We start from the raw sequence: 24,167 nt of genomic DNA on the forward strand, positions 1-24,167 counted from the left end.
TGTCCTGTCACCGCGATGTGTGAACTTGTTCTTAGCTGTTAATAGTCTGTAAGGAGGAAAGTGATCTCATGATTTTACTTTGGTCTAAATATCAATATGTCATAAGGAGCAATGCAGATACAAATACAGGAGTAATAGGGGCCGGACCGATGTAATAGAGACCATTCAGGTGTAATAGGGGCCATACAGGTGTAATAGGGGGCATACAGGAGTAATAGGGGCCATACAGGTGTAATAGGGACCACAGAGGTGTAATAGGGCCATACAGGTGTAATAGGGGCCACACAGGGGTAATAGGGGCCATACAGGTGTAATAGGGGCCATACAGGTGTAATAAGGGCCATACAGGTGTAATAGGGGCCACACAGGGGTAATAGGGGCCATACAGGTGTAATAGGGGCCATACAGGTGTAATACGGGCCATACAGGTGTAATAGGGGGCATATAACAGTAATAGGGGCCACACAGATGTAATAGGGGCCACACCGGTGTAATAATAGCCATACAGGTGTAATAGGGGACATAGAGGTGTAATAGGGGCAACACAGATGTAATATGGGCCACACAGGTGTAATAAGGGCCATACAGGTGTAATAGGGGCCATACAGGTGTAATAGGGGCCATACAGGTGTAATAGGGCCCACACAAGTGTAATAGGGGCCACACAGGGGTAAAAGGGGCGATACACGTGTAATGGGGCCATACAAGTGTAATAGGGACCACACAGGTGTAATAGGGGCCACACGGGTAAAAGGGGCCACACAGGTGTAATGGGGCCATACAAGTGAAATAGGGGCCACACAGGTGTAATAAGGGCCATACAGGTGTAATAGGGGCCATACAGGTGTAATAGGGCCCACACAAGTGTAATAGGGGCCACACAGGGGTAAAAGGGGCGATACACGTGTAATGGGGCCATACAAGTGTAATAGGGACCACACAGGTGTAATAGGGGCCACACAGGGGTAAAAGGGGCCACACAGGTGTAATGGGGCCATACAAGTGAAATAGGGGCCACACAGGTGTAATAGAGGCCACACAGGAGTAATAGGGGCCGGACCGATGTAATACGGACCATTCAGGTGTAATAGGGGCCATACAGGTGTAATAGGGGGCATACAGGAGTAATAGGGGCCACACAGATGTAATAGGGGCCACACAGGTGTAATAAGGGCCATGCAGGTGTAATAGGGGCCATACAGGTGTAATAGGGGCCACACAGGGGTAAAAGGGGCCACACAGGTGTAATGGGGCTATACAAGTGTGATAGTGACCACACAGGTGTAATACGGGCCACACAGGATAAATAGGGGCCATACAGGTGTAATAAGGGTCACACAGGTGCAATAGGAGCCACACAGGTGTAATAGGAGCCACACAGGTGTAATAGGAGCCACACAGGTGTAATAGGGGCCTGCCATGCAGTGCACAGACACTGGCACCATTCATCCCCCTCCTGCCATGCAGTGCACAGACCCTGGCACCACTCCTCCCCCCTCCTGCCATGCAGTGCACAGACCCTGGCACCACTCATCCCCCTCCTCCCATGCAGTGCACATACCCTGGCGCCATTCATCCCCTCCTGGCATGCAGTGCACAGACCCTGGCACCACCCGTCCCCCTCCTGCCATGCAGTGCACAGACCCTGGCACCACCCGTCCCCCTCCTGCCATGCAGTGCACAGACCCTGGCACCACCCGTCCCCCTCCTGCCATGCAGTGCACAGACCCTGGCACCACTCATCCCCCTCCTCCCATGCAGTGCACAGACCCTGGCACCACCCATCCCCCTCCTGCCATGCAGTGCACAGACCCTGGCACCACTCACCCCCCTCCTGCCATGCAGTGCACAGACCCTGGCACAACTCATCCCCCTCCTCCCATGCAGTGCACATACCCTGGCGCCATTCATCCCCTCCTGGCATGCAGTGAACAGACCCTGGCACCACTCATCCCCCTCCTCCCATGCAGTGCACAGACCCTGGCACCACCCATCTCCCTCCTGCCATGCAGTGCACAGACCCTGGCACCACCCATCCCCCTCCTGCCATGCAGTGCACAGACCCTGGCACCACTCACCCCCCTCCTGCCATGCAGTGCACAGACCCTGGCACCACTCATCCCCCTCCTCCCATGCAGTGCACAGACCCTGGCACCACCCATCTCCCTCCTGCCATGCAGTGCATAGACCCTGGCACCACCCGTCCCCCTCCTGCCATGCAGTGCACAGTCCCTGGCACCACCCATCCCCCTCCTCCCATGCAGTGCACAGACCCTGGCACCACCCATCCCCCTCCTGCCATGCAGTGCACAGACCCTGGCACCACTCACCCCCCTCCTGCCATGCAGTGCACATACCCTGGCACCACTCATCCCCCTCCTCCCATGCAGTGCACATACCCTGGCGCCATTCATCCCCTCCTGGCATGCAGTGAACAGACCCTGGCACCACTCATCCCCCTCCTCCCATGCAGTGCACAGACCCTGGCACCACCCATCTCCCTTCTGCCATGCAGTGCATAGACCCTGGCACCACCCGTCCCCCTCCTGCCATGCAGTGCACAGACCCTGGCACCACTCATCCCCCTCCTCCCATGCAGTGCACAGACCCTGGCACCACTCATCCCCCTCCTCCCATGCAGTGCACAGACCCTGGCACCACTCACCCCCCTCCTGCTATGCAGTGCACAGACCCTGGCACCACCCATCCCCCTCCTGCCATGCAGTGAACAGACCCTGGCACCACTCTCCCCCTCCTGCCATGCAGTGCACAGTCCCTGGCACCACCCATCCCCCTCCTTCCATGCAGTGCACAGACCCTGGCACCACCCGTCCCCCTCCTGCCATGCAGTGCACAGACCCTGGCACCACCCATCCCCCTCCTGCCATGCAGTGCACAGACCCTGGCACCACCCATCCCCCTCCTGCCATGCAGTGCACAGACCCTGGCACCACTCATCCCCCTCCTCCCATGCAGTGCACAGACCCTGGCACCACCCATCTCCCTCCTGCCTTGCAGTGCATATACCCTGGCACCACCCATCCCCTCCTGCCATGCAGTGCACAGACCCTGGAACCACTCATCCCCCTCCTCCCATGCAGTGCACAGACCCTGGCACCACTCACCCCCCTCCTGCTATGCAGTGCACAGACCCTGGCACCACCCGTCCCCCTCCTGCCATGCAGTGCACAGACCCTGGCACCACCCGCCCCCTCCTGCCCTGCAGTGCATAGACCCTGGCACCACCCGTCCCCCTCCTGCCATGCAGTGCACAGACCCTGTCACCAGTCACCCCCCTCCTGCCATGCAGTGCACAGACACTGGCACCACCCGTCCCCCTCCTGCCATGCAGTGCACAGACCCTGGCACCACTCACCCCCCCCTCCTGCCATGCAGTGCACAGACCCTGGCACCACTCACCCCCTCCTGCCATGCAGTGCACATACCCTGGCACCACCCGTCCCCCTCCTGCCATGCAGTGCACAGACCCTGGCACCACCTGTCCCCCTCCTGCCATGCAGTGCACAGACCCTGGCACCACTCATCCCCCTCCTCCCATGCAGTGCACAGACCCTGGCACCACCCATCCCCCTCCTGCCATGCAGTGCACAGACCCTGGCACCACTCACCCCCCTCCTGCCATGCAGTGCACAGACCCTGGCACCACTCATCCCCCTCCTCCCATGCAGTGCACATACCCTGGCGCCATTCATCCCCTCCTGGCATGCAGTGAACAGACCCTGGCACCACTCATCCCCCTCCTCCCATGCAGTGCACAGACCCTGGCACCACCCATCTCCCTCCTGCCTTGCAGTGCATAGACCCTGGCCCCACCCATCCCCTCCTGCCATGCAGTGCACAGACCCTGGCATCACTCATCCCCCTCCTCCCATGCAGTGCACAGACCCTGGCACCACTCACCCCCCTCCTGCTATGCAGTGCACAGACCCTGGCACCACCCGTCCCCCTCCTGCCATGCAGTGCACAGACCCTGGCACCACCCGCCCCCTCCTGCCCTGCAGTGCATAGACCCTGGCACCACCCGTCCCCCTCCTGCCATGCAGTGCACAGACCCTGGCACCAGTCACCCCCCTCCTGCCATGCAGTGCACAGACACTGGCACCACCCGTCCCCCTCCTGCCATGCAGTGCACAGACCCTGGCACCACTCACCCCCCCTCCTGCCATGCAGTGCACAGACCCTGGCACCACTCACCCCCTCCTGCCATGCAGTGCTCAGACTCTGGCACCACCCGTCCCCCTCCTGCCATGCAGTGCACAGACCCTGGCACCATTCATCCCCCTCCTGCCATGCAGTGCACAGACCCTGGCACCACCCGTCCCCCTCCTGCCATGCAGTGCACAGACCCTGGCACCACCTGTCCCCCTCCTGCCATGCAGTGCACAGACCCTGGCACCACTCATCCCCCTCCTCCCATGCAGTGCACAGACCCTGGCACCACCCATCCCCCTCCTGCCATGCAGTGCACAGACCCTGGCACCACTCACCCCCCTCCTGCCATGCAGTGCACAGACCCTGGCACCACTCATCCCCCTCCTCCCATGCAGTGCACATACCCTGGCGCCATTCATCCCCTCCTGGCATGCAGTGAACAGACCCTGGCACCACTCATCCCCCTCCTCCCATGCAGTGCACAGACCCTGGCACCACCCATCTCCCTCCTGCCATGCAGTGCACAGACCCTGGCACCACCCATCCCCCTCCTGCCATGCAGTGCACAGACCCTGGCACCACTCACCCCCCTCCTGCCATGCAGTGCACAGACCCTGGCACCACTCATCCCCCTCCTCCCATGCAGTGCACATACCCTGGCACCACCCATCTCCCTCCTGCCATGCAGTGCATAGACCCTGGTACCACCCGTCCCCCTCCTGCCATGCAGTGCACAGTCCCTGGCACCACTCATCCCCCTCCTCCCATGCAGTGCACATACCCTGGCACCACCCATCCCCCTCCTGCCATGCAGTGCACAGACCCTGGCACCACTCACCCCCTCCTGCCATGCAGTGCACAGACCCTGGCACCACTCATCCCCCTCCTCCCATGCAGTGCACATACCCTGGTGCCATTCATCCCCTCCTGGCATGCAGTGAACAGACCCTGGCACCACTCATCCCCCTCCTCCCATGCAGTGCACAGACCCTGGCACCACCCATCTCCCTTCTGCCATGCAGTGCATAGACCCTGGCACCACCCGTCCCCCTCCTGCCATGCAGTGCACAGACCCTGGCACCACTCACCCCCCTCCTGCTATGCAGTGCACAGACCCTGGCACCACCCATTCCCTCCTGCCATGCAGTGAACAGACCCTGGCACCACTCTCCCCCTCCTGCCATGATGTGCACAGTCCCTGGCACCACCCGTCCCCCTCCTGCCATGCAGTGCACAGACCCTGGCACCACCCATCCCCCTCCTGCCATGCAGTGCACAGACCCTGGCACCACCCATCCCCCTCCTGCCATGCAGTGCACAGACCCTGGCACCACTCTCCCCCTCCTGCCATGCAGTGCACAGACCCTGGCACCACCCATCCCCCTCCTGCCATGCAGTGCACAGACCCTGGCACCACCCATCCCCCTCCTGCCATGCAGTGCACAGACCCTGGCACCACCCATCCCCCTCCTGCCATGCAGTGCACAGACCCTGGCACCACTCACCCCCCTCCTGCCATGCAGTGCACAGACCCTGGCACCACCCATCCCCCTCCTGCCATGCAGAAGATGCCCGCACTGTGCTGCTGACACAGCCCCCGGCACACAAAGGGTGCCGCTCCCGGGTGATGGGGCAGTAATGGGTGTTAATGGCAGCCTGGGTGTCGGAGTCTCTCTAACTGCAGCTTTATGACCGCTCCTGGATGAAGCTTCCATCAGGTTGTTGTCTCAGGGGCAGTGAAGCATGAGGAGATGCCCGAAGATCAATACCGGCCTCGTCTCTGACGCTGGACGCTGTTTGCAAAGAGTTAACAGGCGTAAAACAGGGGTGAGGGTGGGGGGCATCACCGGAGAAACACAGATCCTTAACAGCCGGCTTTATTAATCCTCAGATGGGCAGATACGGCTCCGTGTGTGAACAGGGCGCAGTCAGATGGCGCTTTAATTAAAAAGACTTTTACGCAGGAAATGATGGCGCGGCCGGGAGGGGCCCGGAGGTGCAGCCAGGGGCCCCCGTGTTGCCGGGATACTATCTGCCTCCTCTCATCTCCCCTCATCCTCCTCCAGTAACAATAGTCCTGGGATTGATATTAGGGCTCCTCGCTGGGTCCGCGGGTGTCAGTGCTCAGCTCCATGGCTCAGGGCAGTGGATCCCAGCTGCTGCTCAACATGTACCTGACAGGTAGAGACCCGGACACCTGAGGGACCTGGGGCTCAGGACCTGGGGCTGTGGGGTGAGGGGCGCTGGAGCTTCTGGCAGATGATCACCTTGGATTCCTGGAGATTTAGCTTTCGGCGTTTTACCTGCGGCTTCCTCTGTCCTTCCATCATCCGTGATGATCCGGCTTTGCCCCCAATAGTTGTCCCTGATCCTCCTGTTCTGCTCCCTCCAGTCCTGACTCTTCTGCAGCTCCGCTCCCTCAGCTCCTCTGCTTCCTTCCTCAGTTCTGGCAGTCCTCTGCTCACAGACCTGGCCCCCCCATAGTCCTCAGAGGACCCGCACCCTGCATCCTATATCACCTGTCTCTGACTTTCCTAATTCTGGAACACACCTGGCCTCCTATGATCAGCTCATAGTAAAAGATCCGACACCCCTCTCCCCAATAACATCTGACAACCCGCTACCTTTTCTCACTGTCTGACAACACATTATTATCTTCTCCTCATCAATCTGGAACAGACCATTGTCTGTACGACCGATAATATAAGAATCTCTGTGGCACCGACCGACTTTCCTAACTCTGGAACAGGACGCGTCCTCCTCAGTCATTACCTGATGGAGACAAATCTGACAACTCGCTGTTCCTCCTACCACAAATATCTGACAACCGGCTGTTACTTTTTTTTCCCTTAAAATATAGCAGCCCACTCTCTTCTTTGACTTATTAATATCTGACAACATTAGGTCTCCTTTTTCCTCTGTCCTGACACCCCACCGTTTCTACTTCCTTTGTCCTGACACCCCACTATCCCTTCTTCCTAAGTCCTGACACCCCACTATCCCTTCTTCCTCTGTCCTGACACCACACCGTCTCTCCTTCCTCTGTCCTGACACCCCACTATCCCTTCTTCCTAAGTCCTGACACCCCACTATCCCTTCTTCCTCTGTCCTGACACCCCACCGTCTCTCCTTCCTCTGTCCTGACACCCCACCGTCTCTCCTTCCTCTGTCCTGACACCCCACCGTCTCTCCTTCCTCTGTCCTGACAAACCACCGTCCCTTCTTCCTCTGTCCTGACACCCTACTATCCCTTCTTCCTCTTTCCTGACACCCCACTGTCTCTCCTTCCTCTGTCCTGACACCCCACTATCCCTTCTTCCTCTGTCCTGACACCCCACTATCCCTCCGTCCTCTGTCCTGACACCCCACTATCCCTTCTTCCTCTGTTCTGACACACCACTGACCCTCCTTCCTCTGTCCTGACACCCCACTGTCCCTCCTTCCTCTGTCCTGACACCCCACTGTCTCTCCTTCCTCTGTCCTGACACCCCACCGTCTCTCCTATCTCTGTCCTGACACCCCACTGTCTCTCCTTCCTCTGTCCTGACACCCCACTATCCCTTCTTCCTCTGTCCTGACACCCCACTATCCCTTCTTCCTCTGTTCTGACACACCACTGTCCCTCCTTCCTCTGTCCTGACACCCACTGTCTCTCCTTCCTCTGTCCTGACACCCCACCGTCTCTCCTTCCTCTGTCCTGACACCCCACTGTCTCTCCTTCCTCTGTCCTGACACCCTACTATCCCTTCTTCCTCTGTCCTGACACCCCACTGTCTCTCCTTCCTCTGTCCTGACACCACACTATCCCTTCTTCCTCTGTCCTGACACCCCACTGTCTCTTCTTCCTCTGTCCTCACACCCCACTATCCCTTCTTCCTCTGTCCTGACACCCCACGGTCCTTTCTTCTGCAGACACCCCACCCTGGTCCCACTCCTCTCAGTCCCTTCTCTTCCCCCTCAGTCGCAGCCTTATAATGTCCCTGAGAAGTCGGATTTCCTTTTTCCTGGACGCGTTTCCTGCCATCTCCCCTTACACTTTCATCCTGAGTCCAGGGAGCTGAGGGAACACCCACAAATCAGAGGGACACCTACAAACTACTGGGGCACCCAGAGACCCCCACAAACCCCAGAAACCCTCACACACAACTGCCAAACACCCCACAATAATCCCCACATATGAGGGACACCCAAAAACTTCCATACTAGATACCCTCCAAATCTAACTGTGACCCCCGAATAACTATTGATCCACAATCCCCAGGCAGCCAAGTGATACATTGGGGACACGCAGGGAGAATGGGGGGTGCAGAGCTGCCGCGGGTCCTTGTTTCCATTACATCACATCTTTTATTTTCTGGTAGCCTTAGTTCAGATACTCTGCCCCATATACAGGACTAGTCCTACAGAGCCCCCATTCTGTACAGTGATGTGTGACGGTTGTCGGGTCGGGATATTACCTGCGATGTTTCTGTGTAATAAACCATATTTCTTGGGATCAGATCCTGTAGGTGAAAGTTTCCTGAAGGAAAAAACTCAGAGCTGGAGGCCATTCTCTGCCGGAGTCCAGAAAGGTGAGAACATGAATGTATCAGGATGGGATGATGCATCTAATAATATCACTGTATATAACAATATCATGCATGGAAATAACTACTGCAAGCTTAGCATTGACACCGCACATCGGGGACAAGAGTGAGAACTGATTCATTAGAAAATGGTTTGTGAAGTCTCCATAAAATGCAGCAGGAATTGTCGGACTGTGCAGAGTCTCCTGCGGGTCGTTTGTTATTATATTATTTTATCATGAAGGAACTGAAGTGATTTGCGCAGCCAGAGGATTCAATGCTAACGAATGTTTGAGCAAAGGTTCATAAAAAAATTGGGATTCCCTTATGGAGATATTGTCGGGGGGGAATATATCAGACTGAATTCTGAGTTCCCGGCAGAGACAGCCCAGAATATTGAAATGTAACAGTAAAAAGAATGTATTGTTAATAGTAATATTACTTTATTATTAATATCTCACCGGTAATATACCAAAATGATGATTATTTTAATCACATCACCTTTATTATTAAATCATTGTAAATTACAGGAGAGGAGACTGAAGGCTGATTATTCCCATACATAACAGCCAAATGATAGTTATTATTAATACTACTATTATTATTATTATTGATGTTAACATTAGTTAAAGCTTTATATTTAGCATCTTTTACTTTGTGAATAAATAAAAAAATGAGAACAAAATAATTAAAAATATCTACATTAATTCATACATTAAAACTGAAATAAAAAATATGTAACTTATGTAAATGAATTGTATCTTTATTGTCATTATTATTAATAATATTAATTGCTGCGAGCAAGAAATTATCATTAGTGAAAGCTTTGAGGTTATTTTAAGAACTCCGATTTGGTTAAAATGAACAAATACTTTATTAACAGCAGCAATTATATATATATATATATATATATATATATATATATATATATATATATATCTATCTGTCTGTATATATATATCTGTATATGTATATATATATTATGTGTATTTATATATATATATATATATATATATATATATATATATATATACACATACACACACAGATATAAAATACATATTTCATGTTTTCATATATATGTGTATTTATGAGATCTTTCTTAACCCCTTAGTGACAGACTATTATCACTTTACATGGAAATAACTCTGGAATGCTTCAACAAATCCCAGTGATTTTGAGAATGTTATTTTGTGGCACATTATAATTTAAGATAATGGTAAATTTAGGTTGATATGTTTTATGTATATTTATAAAAAATATATTTTTTTTTTTACAAAAATGTAAAAAAATTATCAATTTTCAAACTTTGAATGATTATTTCTTTAATCCGGATAGTCATACTATAGAAACATATTAATAAATAACATTTCCCTCATGTCTGCTTTACATCTGCACCATTTGTAAAATGTTATTTTATTTTGTTAGCATTTTAGGAGGTTTAAAAATGTAGCAGAAATTTTTCATTTTTTCAAGGACATTTGCAATTTTTTTTTTTTTTTGGGACTTATCCAGGTTTGAAGGGACATTGTTGGTCCTATATGTTGGAAAATCTCCTAAACTAATACAATTTTTAAAACAGCACCACCTGACAAATTGAAAATTGTGGTCAGGTAGTTTATTAACCCTTCGGGTGATTTTCAGGAATTAATGCAAAGCGACATAACAGGAATGAAAAAGTTTATTTTTACCACCTAAATGTCGCTGACTTCTGAACAGTTTCCTATAGCCGGCAGAGTCTAAGGCCGCTATTTGGCCATGAATTACTTAATACTTTCGTTAATTATGATTAGAATCTGTCTGCTACAATGCTATTGGTTTTAGTGAAGGTGTTAATTCTTATTATTTCTTTGCATTTATTGTCAGAAATTAAAGGAAAATATGTCAAGCCCAATAGGACCAAAACTGTAATATTCTGATTTCTGGTTTATTGTTTCTCATTACTAATGTCAGGAAAATATATATACATAGATCTATGAGGAAACACTTCTGCTCAGTTATAAATAATTTCATAAAATATCTCAATTGATGTTTTTAGTTTATGTGAGAATTTTTTTGAGGGTTTGATCAATTTCTGCAGCAGAAATTAGGGAAGATCCTAATCAGATTTTGCGCCAAATTCCATATCAAAACTGATCTGTACGAATGTAGATTCAATGAGGGATTTGCTCAGCAGATTGGCTTTTCCTTCCTCTACAATGCATCAACCCAAAAAATGTTATTCCAGCCAACAACAGGAATATATTTTTGTTGGAATTGTGCTTTTTTTTCTCCGTAAATGATGTTGAATTTGTTGCTTTTGCTCGGCTACAGCTAAGCTCTTTCCAATTTCCCAAAAATTTGTCGGGGCTAAAAGTTGTTCAGAAATGTTGTGACAATAAATAGGTTTTCAACAGAAACCTGCTTGATGAATCAGCCCCATGGATTTCACTGCAGATTTTGGTGCATTTTTGCTGCTGGTTCAGCAGGGTGATAATTATGGACTGTTCTACCAGCCAGGAGCAGAACGTGCCGCCACCACCTGTGATACTCTGACTACATTTCAATATTTTACTATATTAGGCCGGTTTCACACGTCAGTGGCTCCGGTACGTGAGGTGACAGTTTCCTCACGTACCGGAGACACTGACACATGTAGACAAATTAAAATGAATGTGTCTCTGCAGATATCAGTGATTTTTCCCGGACCGTGTGTACGTTTGCAAAACACGGAGACATGTCAGTGTTCGTGGGAGCGCACGGATCACACGGACCCATTAAAGTCAATGGGTCCGTGTAAACACGTACCGCACACGGATGCTGTCCGTGTGCAGTCCGTGTGATATCCGTGTGCTGTCCGTGTGCGTTTTTCCTGTCATAGGGTTAAAATTGTAAAAATTGTTGCAATACACGGACACGGACAGCACACGGACCTTAAAAACGTACTCACGGACATCACACGGATCCCACACGGATGGCCTACGTGAGCACATGGACACGGATAACTCCGGTACCATTTTCTCCGGTACCGGAATTATCTGGACGTGTGAGACTGGCCTTAGGCCTATGACCTATGGGAGGTGGAGCCGCATATTCATCCCTGTAATGAGCGGCACCACGTGACCGCTCATACAGGACAAGCTGCAGCGCTGAGAGAAAGCATCGAGGGAGCTGGGTGAGTATTTTATTTCCAGCGGGCGGGTGCACAGAGGGTGGGGGGAGGGGGGTGGTGACAAGGATCTTTATTTTAAACCCCCCCAAAATAAAAAAACAATGATTTTTCATTCCTTCTCTCCAGCGAATGCTGCTGGAGAGAAGAAATGAATGGCTTCTTCAGCACCACGCTGGGGGGACAGCGCTTACGGTAGCACTGTCTCTTGCATGGCACACAGACTGCACATGGACAGCATCCGTGTGCGGTACGGGTTTTACACGGACCCATTGACTTTAATGGGTCCGTGTGATCCGTGCGCTCCCACGAACACTGACATGTCTCCGTGTTTTTCAAACGGACACACAGTCCGTGAAAACACTCTGCCATGTGCAGAGACACATTGATTTTAATGTGTCTACGTGAGTCAGTGTCTCCAGTACGTGAGGAAACTGTCACCACACGTACCGGAGCCACTGACGTGTGAAACCGGCCTTAGATAGTATGATTAGGATTCATCAAACAATTTTTGTTGCAAAAATGACTGAAATTGCATGTAATTTTTCTGCAACTAAAAGTTGTGCAAAATTATAGCAACTTTTGGCGTTTTTTACGCCAACCCCGACCAGATCCACCAGATTTTTGTGCAGAACTTAGGTGGGCGGCCGTGCGTAATTTCACCCAACAAATTCATCATAAAATGTATTTATTTCACAAAAGTGGAGTAAACTATGGAAGGAAAGTACACAAGCCCCTGCCTGTTGCAAAATTCATTAATGAGGCGGGCACTTCTTAATTAATTTGGCTCAGCTCTCCAGTGCTCCCTTCATTAATACTGGCTTACGAAACGTCAGTCTTGATGAATCGGGCCTATGTGATAGTATTTTGCTGCGGATTTTGCTGCGGATTGGCCCTGCGGATTCGCAGCAGTTTTCCATGCGTTGTACAGTACCATGTAAACCTATGGAAAACCAAATCCGCAGTGCACATGGTGCGGAAAATACTGCATGGAAATGCTGCAGTTTATTTTCCGCAGCATGTCAATTCTTTGTATGGATTCCGCAGCGTTTTACACCTGCTCCTCAATAGGAATCTGCAGGTGTAAAAACGGAGGTGAAATCTGCACAAAAACGCAGGAAATCCACAGGCAAAATGCAGGGCGTTTTACCTGCGGATTTTTCAAAAACGGTGCAGAAAAATCCGCACACGAATCCGCACCGTGTGCAGATAGCCTCATATTGAAACTACAGAACGGTGCAAAAGTCTTTGAAGTGCAGATTTTTCCGCACCATTAGCACAGCATTTTTTTTTTGCCATTAATTTACATTGTAGTGTAAATCACTTGCAGATCTGCAGCGTTTCTGTGCGGAAAAAAAAGTTCTGCAGGAAATCTGCAACGTGTGCACATAGTGTGGAACAATGCAACGTCAACCGTTTTCGTGTGTGCATCCTTCTGAGGCTGATGCGTTTCTCTCCTGCAGGCAGTGGACAGATCCAGCTCTGGCAGTTCCTCCTGGAGCTCTTGTCCGATCACTCCAATGCCAACTGCATTGCTTGGGAAGGCACCAACGGAGAGTTCAAGCTGACCGATCCGGATGAGGTTGCCCGACGCTGGGGGGAAAGGAAAAGCAAACCGAACATGAACTATGACAAGCTGAGCCGAGCCCTGCGCTACTACTACGACAAGAACATAATGGCCAAGGTCCATGGCAAGAGATACGCCTACAAGTTTGACTTCCACGGCTTGGCCCAGGTTTGCCAGTCTGCACCCAGCACCGAACAGTCTCTGTATAAGTTCCAGAGCAATCTGCCGCATTTACCCTTCCCGGGACTATCCAAGCTGAACCTCATGACCTCCGGGGTGGCGCCCGCTGGATTCTCGTATTGGCCGAGCACCCCCTCAGCCCTGTACCCCACTCACAGCCTGCAGTCTGCCCCTGGGGGGTTTGGCGCAGTCTCCACCGCTCATCTCACCTCCATGAACAGTGTGGGCAACATGAGCGCACATTACCATTAACTCATTGCTTGCTGGATACGGGTAAGAACTGGGCCATCAAACTACAGTAAGTGCTCAGGTGACGAGTGAGTCCCGTTGTATCAGTCACCATAATGTGGAAAACAGCTGTATGGATAGGATTAAAGCGGATCTGTCAGGTCTGTACCTGAGGGCAAAATGGGACAGAGGAACATGGGCCCAGCACCAGGAAATATCATTATCTAATATTTTATTCAGTATTTTCATGTAAAAAGCTGTCAGAATGCATCGAGAAAGCCTGTGAGTCTGGCCCTGCATAGTCATAGAGAAAGCCTGTGAGTCCGGCCCTGCATAGTCATAGAGAAAGCCTGTGAGTCCGGCCCTGCACAGTCATAGAGAAAGCCTGTGAGTCCGGCACTGAGCAGTCAGAGAAAGCCTGTGAGTCTGGCCCTGCACAGTCATAGAGAAAGCCTGTGAGTCCGGCCCTGCACAGTCATAGAGAAAGCCTGTGAGTCCGGCCCTGCACAGTCAGAGAAAGCCTGTGAGTCTGGCCCTGCACAGTCATAAAGAAAGCCTGTGAGTCTGGCCCTGCACAGTCATAGAGAAAGCTTGTGAGTCTGGCCCTGCGCAGTCATAGAGAAAGCCTGTGAGTCCGGCCCTGCACAGTCATAGAGAAAGCCTGTGAGTCTGGCCCTGCACAGTCATAGAGAAAGCTTGTGAGTCTGGCCCTGCGCAGTCATAGAGAAAGCCTGTGAGTCTGGCCCTGCGCAGTCATAGAGAAAGCTTGTGAGTCTGGCCCTGCACAGTCATAGAGAAAGCCTGTGAGTCCGGCACTGAGCAGTCAGAGAAAGCATGTGAGTCTGGCCCTGCACAGTCATAGAGAAAGCCTGTGAGTCTGGCCCTGCACAGTCATAGAGAAAGCCTGTGAGTCTGGCCCTGCACAGTCATAGAGAAAGCCTGTGAGTCCGGCCCTGCACAGTCATAGAGAAAGCCTGTGAGTCCGGCCCTGCACAGTCATAGAGAAAGCCTGTGAGTCTGGCACTGCGCAGTCATAGAGAAAGCCTGTGAGTCCGGCTCTGCACAGTCATAGAGAAAGCCTGTGAGTCCGGCCCTGCACAGTCATAGAGAAAGCCTGTGAGTCCGGCCCTGCACAGTCATAGAGAAAGCCTGTGAGTCTGGCCCTGCACAGTCATAAAGAAAGCCTGTGAGTCTGGCCCTGCACAGTCATAGAGAAAGCCTGTGAGTCTGGCCCTGCACAGTCATAGAGAAAGCCTGTGAGTCTGGCCCTGCACAGTCATAGAGAAAGCCTGTGAGTCTGGCACTGCACAGTCAGAGAAAGCCTGTGAGTCTGGCAATGCGCAGTCATAGAGAGAACCTGTGAGTCCGGCTCTGCACCATCATTGAGAAAGCCTGTGAGTCCAGCCCTGCACATTCATAGAGAAGACCCGTGAGTCTGGCTCTGCATAGTCAAAGAGAAAGCCTGTGAGTCTGGCTCTGCATAGTCATAGAGAAAGCCTGTGAGTCCTCTATTCCCTCTTCATTGGTGCAGAAAGCCTTTTAAAGAAGCAGGACTCACAGGCTTTCTATATAAATGGTGGAAAAAGAAGCAGGGAACTTACACCCTTGTCATTGTCTCCAGCAGCACCATCAGGTGGTCACCAGGAATGGCTTCCAGCAGTCCTGAATTCGCTCCCGGAGATGCTGAGCTCTTTGATGCTTCTTAGGCCGGGGTCACACTTGTGTGTGCAATGCGATAACTCGCATGAGTCTCTCGTATCAATACCGGGCACTGCCGCCGTCACTCGGGAGCGGAGTCTGCAGCTGTATGTGTTTCACTGCTTCTGAACGCTCCGCTGCGTGAACCCGGCCTTAGGCTGGTTTCACACTTGCGTTTTTGTCTGCAGCGTTTTTTGCACAAAAAACGCATGCGTTTTTTTCCCTATATTTAACATTGAAAACGCATGCGTTTTTTTTCACATTCGTTTGGTCGCGTTTTCAAACGCATGCGTTTTTTGTCTGCATGCGTTCATTTTCAAAAATGCTACCTGCAGTATTTTCTTGCGCGTTTTTTTGCCGCGAAAAAACGCATGCGTTTTTTCGCGGCAAAAAAATGCATTGCTGTCTATGTAAACGCATGCGTTTTTAAGCACATGCGTTTGTTTGCGCTAAAAACGCATGCGTTTTTATAGAAAAAAAACATAAAACACACTGAAAAGCCACCCACCACCATCAAGGTGATAAAGGGATCCAAACCCTAACCCTAACTCTACCCCTAACCTCACCCCTAACCGTTTAATGAACATTTTCTGACAGTCACATTGCCACGTATTTAAGTGCCACGTATCACGTATTTCAGTGCCACGTATGCCACGTGCCACGTATTTAAGTGCCACGTGCCACGTATTTAAGTGCCACGTGCCACGTATTTAAGTGCCACGTATTTAAGTGCCACGTATTTAAGTGCCACGTATTTAAGTGCCACGTGCCACCTATTTAAGTGCCACGTGCCACGTATTTAAGTGCCACGTATTTAAGTGCCACGTATTTAAGTGCCACGTATTTAAGTGCCACGTGCCACCTATTTAAGTGCCACGTGCCACGTATTTAAGTGCCACGTGCCACGTATTTAAGTGCCACGTATTTAAGTGCCACGTATTTAAGTGCCACGTGCCACCTATTTAAGTGCCACGTGCCACGTATTTAAGTGCCACGTATTTAAGTGCCACGTATTTAAGTGCCACGTGCCACGTATTTAAGTGCCACGTGCCACGTATTTAAGTGCCACGTATTTAAGTGCCACGTATTTAAGTGCCACGTGCCACCTATTTAAGTGCCACGTGCCACCTATTTAAGTGCCACGTATTTAAGTGCCACGTATTTAAGTGCCACGTGCCACGTATTTAAGTGCCACGTGCCACGTATTTAAGTGCCACGTGCCACGTATTTAAGTGCCACGTATTTAAGTACCACGTATTTCAGTTGCACGTATTTCAGTGCCACGTATTTCAGTGCCACGTATTTCAGTGCCACGTATTTCAGTCACGTTTAGGGTTAGGGGTAGGGGTAGGGGTAGGGTTAGGGTTAGGGTTTTCTTGTGTTTTCTTGTGTTTTTCTATAAAAACGCATGCGTCTAAAAAACGCATGCGTTTTACCGCGTTTACATGCGTTTTTCACACATGCGTTTTTTTGTTTTTTTTAAAAAACGCATGCAGATAAAAACGCAAGTGTGAAACCAGCCTTATTCATTTTGCATCCAGCTCATCCCAAACCATCTCCATTGGGTAGAGGTTGGTGATTGCGGAGGCCGTGTCATCTGATGCAGCCTCCATCCCTCTCCTTCTGGACACATCACCTGTTTTGGGTTGTCGTACTGCTATCACACAAATAGTCCCACCGGATCAGATGAGCTGCGTTCTTTGCATAGCTCTGTGGTCGCCATGCTGGGTAATGTGCCCTGAATGTGGACTGAATCCCCACCAGAGTCACCATCACACCTCCGCGTCATGCTTCACAGTGGGCACCACCTGTACAAACCATCCATTCACCACTTCTGCATCTCACAAAGGTCTCACATTTTACTTCTTCTGACCACAGTACAGATTAAAGCTGTCATCAAACGGGGAAAACGAGGAATCTAAGGCATAATAAATATTCTGGTTTATGTCACACGTACTTCTTTACTAGTTGTTTCAATGTGTTCCTTAAAGGGAACCTGTCACTTCCAGAAATTTTACCTTCCTGCAGATATATGGGTAATCTGCAGGTAAAAAGTATTTAAATCTTGTGCAGCTCACTGATTGGAGCAGTGGCTACAGGGAGAAGATAAAGTTCTTTCCTCCCTACAGCCTCTCGCTTAGGGTCATTAGGGTGGTGCACAGAGCGGTTACAGTCCCCACTAATTATCCTGTGCGATTGATTGGGAGCGTGGTCACAGACTTCTGAGCAGTGACTGTGACAGCTCCCTACACCGCAGCCATGACTGGAAGCCGCAGGGAGGATATGCAGGGAGGATATACATTCATTTTCTCCCTGTAGCCACTGCTCCAATAAGTTAACTACACAGGGTTTATAAAGGATTTACCTTATTATCTTTATGCTGGATGGTAAATAGCAGTGGCATAACTAGTCTCATGGGCCTCGGTGCAAAATTTATACCTGGGCCCCCACCTGCATGTTGGTCACATGCATGGGCCCTTGTAGGATTCTAGATCCTTTCAAGACATGCATGTTAGTCCCCCATGTAATAATGTCTGCCATTCTGGCCCCATCCTGGGCCCTTCTTGTAATAATGTCTGTTGTGAATTCTGCTTTTGGGCTCCCTCCGGTGGTAGTAGGTGGTAATGCAGTTGTCCCTGGGTTGCAGTCCTGGTCAGGTGTATCTGCTGATTGCAGTTCTGACTGGGGTATTTAGGTGTGCAGGATTCATTAGTCCTTGCCAGTTGTCAATGGTTGTTGGGAGGTGTGGGACCTCTGCCTGGTTCCTCCTGCCTTTCTGCCAAATCAGCAAAGATAAGTGTCTGTTTTTTTTTCCTGTGGCACACATGCTGTGTGCTTCACAATTCAGTGCTCTTCTTTGTGTTTTCTTGTCCAGCTTAGATTGTGTGAGTATTTTCTCAGTCTTGTTGGATTCTCTGGAGTGGCAGATATACATTCCATGTCTTTAGTTAGATTGTGGAACTTTTTGTATTATCTGCGGTGGATATTTTTGGAAGGGTTTTAATACTGACCGCCTAGTAATCTGTCCTATCCTTTCCTATTTAGCTAGAGTGGCCTCTTTTGCTAAATCCTGTTTTCTACCTGCGTGTGTCTATTCTTCTCCTACTCACAGTCATTATTCGTGGGGGGCTGCCTATCCTTTGGGGGTCTGCTCTGAGGCAAGATAGCATTCCTATTTCCATCTATAGGGGTATTTAGTCCTCCGGCTGTGTCGAGGTGTCTAGGGTTTGTTAGGCACACCCCACGGCTACTTCTAGTTGCAGTGTTAGTTCAGGATTTGCGGTCAGTACAGGTTCCACCGACTCCAGAGAAAGTTTTCATGTGGCTCCAAGGTCACCAGATCATAACAAATGTCCCCCATCCTGGCCCCATCCTGTAATAATGTCCCCCATCCTGGCGCCATCCTGTAATAATGTCCCCCATCCTGGGTAACTTCCAGTAATAATGCCCATCATCATATAACAATGTTCCCACCCTGACTTTTTTTCCTGGTATAATGTCCCCGTCCTGATACTATGCCTCCCTCCCACATGGTCCCAGTTGTAGTCTGCAACTCTTACGCCCCCAGTAGGTAAAAGTTCTGGATGTGACAGGTTCCCTTTAAATCTGAATCTACAATGTGTACATTATAATAAACACAAGGAAAATCTTTGCAAGAGCAGGAAAGTCCAAACTATTGACCGTACTGTAAATGGTGGGAAGAAGCAGGACTCGGCAGCTTTCTCTATGACTCGGCAGCTTTTTCTATGACTCGGCAGCTTTCTCTATGGCTCGGCAGCTTTCTTTATGAGTCGGCAGCTTTCTCTATGACTTGGCAGCTTTCTCTACGGCTCAGTGGCTTTCTCTATGGCTCAGCGGCGTTCTCTATGGCTCGGTGGCGTTCTCTATGGCTCGGTGGCGTTCTCTATGGCTTGGCGACTTTCTTTACGGCTAAGCGGCTTCCTCTATGGCTTGGTAGCGTTCTCTATAACTCGGTGGTTTTCTCTATGGCTCGGCGGCGTTCTCTATGGCTTGGCGGCTTTCTCTATGGCTCGGCGGCTTTCTTTATGGCTCGACGGCCTCCTCTATGGCTCTGTGGCATTTTCTATGGCTTGGCGGCTTTCTCTATGGCTCGGTGGCGTTCTCTATGGCTCGGCGGCGTTCTCTATGGCTTGGCGGCTTTCTCTATGGCTCGGCGGCTTTCTTTATGGTTCGGCGGCCTCCTCTATGGCTCGGCGGCGTTCTCTATGGCTTGGCGGCATTCTCTATGGCTCAGCAGCATTCTCTATGGCTTGGCGACTTTCTCTATGGCTCGGCGGCATTCTCTATGGCTCGGTGGCGTTCTCTATGGCTCGGCGGCTTTCTCTATGGCTCGACGGCTTTCTCTATGGCTTGGGGACTTTCTCTATGGCTCGGCGATGTTCTGTATGGCTCGGCGATGTTCTGTATGGCTCGGCGGCATTCTCTATGGCTCAGTGGCGTTCTCTAAGGCTCGGCGGCATTCTCTATGGCTCGGTGGCGTTCTCTATGGCTCGGTGGCGTTCTCTATGGCTTGGCGGCTTTCTCTATGGCTCGACGGCTTTCTCTATGGCTTGGCGACTTTCTCTATGGCTCGGCGATGTTCTGTATGGCTCGGCGATGTTCTGTATGGCTCGGCGGCATTCTCTATGGCTCAGTGGCGTTCTCTAAGGCTCGGCGGCATTCTCTATGGCTCGGTGGCGTTCTCTATGGCTCGGTGGCGTTCTCTATGGCTCGGCGGCTTTCTCTATGGCTCGGCGGCATTCTCTATGGCTCAGTGGCGTTCTCTAAGGCTCGGCGGCATTCTCTATGGCTCGGTGGCGTTCTCTATGGCTCGGCGGCGTTCTCTATGGCTTGGCGGCATTCTCTATGGCTCAGCAGCATTCTCTATGGCTTGGCGACTTTCTCTATGGCTCGGCGGCATTCTCTATGGCTCGGTGGCGTTCTCTATGGCTCGGCGGCTTTCTCTATGGCTCGACGGCTTTCTCTATGGCTTGGGGACTTTCTCTATGGCTCGGCGATGTTCTGTATGGCTCGGCGATGTTCTGTATGGCTCGGCGGCATTCTCTATGGCTCAGTGGCGTTCTCTAAGGCTCGGCGGCATTCTCTATGGCTCGGTGGCGTTCTCTATGGCTCGGTGGCGTTCTCTATGGCTCGGCGGCTTTCTCTATGGCTCGACGGCTTTCTCTATGGCTTGGCGACTTTCTCTATGGCTCGGCGATGTTCTGTATGGCTCGGCGATGTTCTGTATGGCTCGGCGGCATTCTCCATGGCTCAGTGGCGTTCTCTAAGGCTCGGCGGCATTCTCTATGGCTCGGTGGCGTTCTCTATGGCTCAGCGGCTTTCTCTATGGCTCGGCGGCTTTCTTTATGGCTCGGCGGCCTTCTCTATGGCTCGGTGGCATTGGCATTTTCTATGGCTTGGCGGCTTTCTCTATGGCTCGGTGGCGTTCTCTATGGCTCGGCAGCGTTCTCTATGGCTTGGCGGCTTTCAATATGGCTCGGTGGCCTCCTCTATGGCTCGGCGGCCTTCTCTATGGCTCGGCGGCTTTCTCTATGGCTCGGCGGCCTCCTCTATGGCTCGGCGGCTTTCTCTATGGCTCGGCGGCTTCCTCTATGGCTCGGTGGCGTTCTTTATGGCTCGGCGGCTTTCTCTATGGCTCGGCTGCTTTCACTATGGCTCGGCAGCTTTCTCTATGGCTTGGCGGCTTTCTCTATGGCTCGGTGGTGTTCTCTATGGCTTGGTGGCTTTCTTTACAGCTCGGCGACTTCCTCTATGGCTCGGTGGCTTTCTTTATGGCTTGACGGCTTTCTCTATGGCTCGGCGGCTTTCTCTATGGCTCGGCTGCTTTCACTATGGCTCGGCAGCTTTCTCTATGGCTTGGCGGCTTTCTCTATGGCTCGGTGGTGTTTTCTATGGCTTGGCAGCTTTCTTTACAGCTCGGCGGCTTCCTCTATGGCTCGGTGGTGTTCTCTATGGCTTGGTCTTTTTTTTTACAGCTCGGCGACTTCCTCTATGGCTCGGCGGTGTTCTCTATGGCTTGGTGGCTTTCTTTACAGCTCGGTGGCTTCCTCTATAGCTCAGCGGTGTTCTCTATGGCTCAGCGGCTTCCTCTATGGCTTGGTGGCTTCCTCTATGGCTTGGTGGCTTTCTCTATGGCTCCCAGCCGCAGGTAAACAGCTTTTAACATAATAATATTGAACAATATAATGGGAAGCATCATCCCCCCAGGCTGCCCCTTGTCCTGTCCTTACATCGGGTAGTTCTGGAGACCTGACAGGCGCTTTAACAAACTGATGAATGAGACGACAGTGAAGCTTTGAGCTCCGCAACAAACAAGGCTGTAAATACAGACACTGACGGATATAAGGGTCTCACACCCACGACCTTGATATCACAATGTATTATATCTGATGTATAGTCAATGTAATCGCTGTTGTATCTTACTGAGTCTTTCAGGTAAGAGGGGGTTAAATGTTATATAAATATATACATATATATATATGTACGTGCACCATATGAAAACTACAGAGCAGAATGACTGAAAAAGTCTGCAATTTTGTTCAGTTTGGTTTCAGCTCCATGCCATTTTTGAGACCTCTGCTACCTGTCAACGATTGGAAACATTATAATGAATATCCTGAGGCTGAAAATCTCACAGACATAGAAAATCCTCTGGGATCTGTAGAGTTTGTGCCTCAGATTGATTCGTTTTACCTGGAATGATACATTGTTACAAACCATTAGGAGGGGACAAATCTGTGCTGCTGATGCCTAGAATGTTCCCTTTCACTGACAGGAAGCAGAGATGTTGAAATAACAAGGAACTGAAACACCGAATATGTGAAAAGTTGCAGAACTGTTCATTACATGAAGACCAAACCTTGTAAAACACCTTAAAAAAGCAAAGCAGCCATGTATGAAAAACTGCTGAAGAAATAAATTCCTCATTGTTTGCACAAGACACTATGTGGCACAGAATGAAAATCTGAGACGTCTGAAGATCGGCCCCTTCTTTTCTCTACCAAAAAATTATCTTAAATACGGATGTAGAAAACCCAAGCTGTGAATTACTGATCCACCACAGGTCAGAGGTTTTACATTCTGCAGCAAACTCTACAAAGAAACCCAAAGGCAAATTATATAGAAACTATGAAAGTTCTTGTGTAAAACAAAAAAATAACAATAAAAATAAATGTTAATATTTTCAATTGAACCTTTTTTTTTTCACAGTCAATTTATCATTTTACAAAAAGCCTTGTCTAGCTTTGAGATTTCCGGATCCTTATTATGTAATTAAAATCCAGTCTCCCAATACAAAATCTGCGTTTTCACCAGTAATAAAGTGGTCTCTGGGCATATAAGGCACCTGGACATAGCTGCAGCATCGACCTCATATTGGAGTTCTCTACATCATTTCTTGTCCGTTGTTATCAGTGCTTTTATTATACCCCAGAGCTGCACTCACTATTCTGCTGGTGCAGTCACGGTGTACATACATTACATTACTGATCCTGAGTTATATCCTATGTTATACCCCAGAGCTGCACTCACTATTCTGCTGGTGCAGTCACTGTGTACATACATTACATTACTGATCCTGAGTTACATCCTGTATTATACCCCAGAGCTGCACTCACTATTCTGCTGGTGAAGTCACTGTGTACATACATTACATTACTGATCCTGAGTTATATCCTGTATTATACCCCAGAGCTGTGCTCACTATTCTGCTGGTGCAGTCACTGTGTACATACATTACTGATCCTGAGTTACATCCTATATTATACTCCAGAGCTGCACTCACTATTCTGCTGGTGCAGTCACTGTGTACATACATTACATTACTGATCCTGAGTTACATCCTGTATCATACTCCAGAGCTGCACTCACTATTCTGCTGGTGCAGTCACTGTGTACATACATTACATTACTGATCCTGAGTTACATCCTGTATTATACTGCAGAGCTGCACTCACTATTCTGCTGGTGCAGTCACTGTGTGCATACATTACCTCACTGATCCTGAGTTTGTGGCGTACTTGCAGAAACGGCTTCTTTCGCATCACTCTCCCATACAGCTTCTCCTTGTGCAAAGTGCGTTGTATAGTTGACTGATGCACAGTGACACCATCTGCAGCAAGTTGATGCTGCAGCTCTCTGGAGATGGTCTGAGAATTGTCCTTGACTGATCTCACCATTCTTCTTCTCTGCCTTTCTGATGTTTTCTTGGCCTGCCACTTCTGGCCTTAACAAGAACTGTACCTGTGTTCTTCCATTTCCTTACTATGTTCCTCACAGTGGAAATTGACAGGTTAAATCTCTGAGACAGCTTTTTGTATCCTTCCCCTGAACAACTATGTTGAATAATCTTTGTTTTCAGATCATTTGACAGTTGTTTTGAGGAGCCCATGATGCCACTCTTCAGAGGAGATTCAAACAGGAGAACAACTTGCACGTGGCCACTTTAAGTAGCTTTTCTCATGATTGCATACACCTGGCTATGAAGTTCAAAGCTCAATGAGGTTACAAAACCAAAAGAAGTGCATTAGTAAGTCAGTAAAAAGTAGGTAGGAGTATTGAAAACAAGAAAATGATAAGGGTGCCCATA

The 24,167-nt window shown here is 50.0% G+C and overlaps 1 protein-coding gene across 1 annotated transcript; it reads left to right on the top strand.

Annotated features, from left to right (window-relative positions):
* Nucleotides 1-8,635: 8,635 nt before the first annotated feature.
* FEV (FEV transcription factor, ETS family member) lies at nucleotides 8,636-14,333 on the top strand. Its single transcript, XM_077275570.1, has 2 exons — nucleotides 8,636-8,744; nucleotides 13,350-14,333. The coding sequence occupies exons 1-2, from the start codon at nucleotides 8,636-8,638 to the stop codon at nucleotides 13,883-13,885; spliced, it is 645 nt and encodes a 214-aa protein (XP_077131685.1). The 3' UTR covers nucleotides 13,886-14,333.
* The last annotated feature ends 9,834 nt before the right edge of the window (nucleotides 14,334-24,167 follow it).

Source organism: Ranitomeya variabilis, chromosome 7 (genome assembly GCF_051348905.1).
Source record: "Ranitomeya variabilis isolate aRanVar5 chromosome 7, aRanVar5.hap1, whole genome shotgun sequence".
Lineage (NCBI taxonomy): Eukaryota > Metazoa > Chordata > Amphibia > Anura > Dendrobatidae > Ranitomeya > Ranitomeya variabilis.

Excerpts from the sequence above, each read along its gene's own strand:
- FEV (XM_077275570.1), top strand. The coding sequence starts at position 8,636 with ATGTTTCTGTGTAATAAACCATATTTCTTGGGATCAGATCCTGTAGGT. Across the intron at positions 8,745-13,349 it reads CTCTGCCGGAGTCCAGAAAG|GCAGTGGACAGATCCAGCTC; the intron begins GTGAGAACATGA and ends TCTCTCCTGCAG.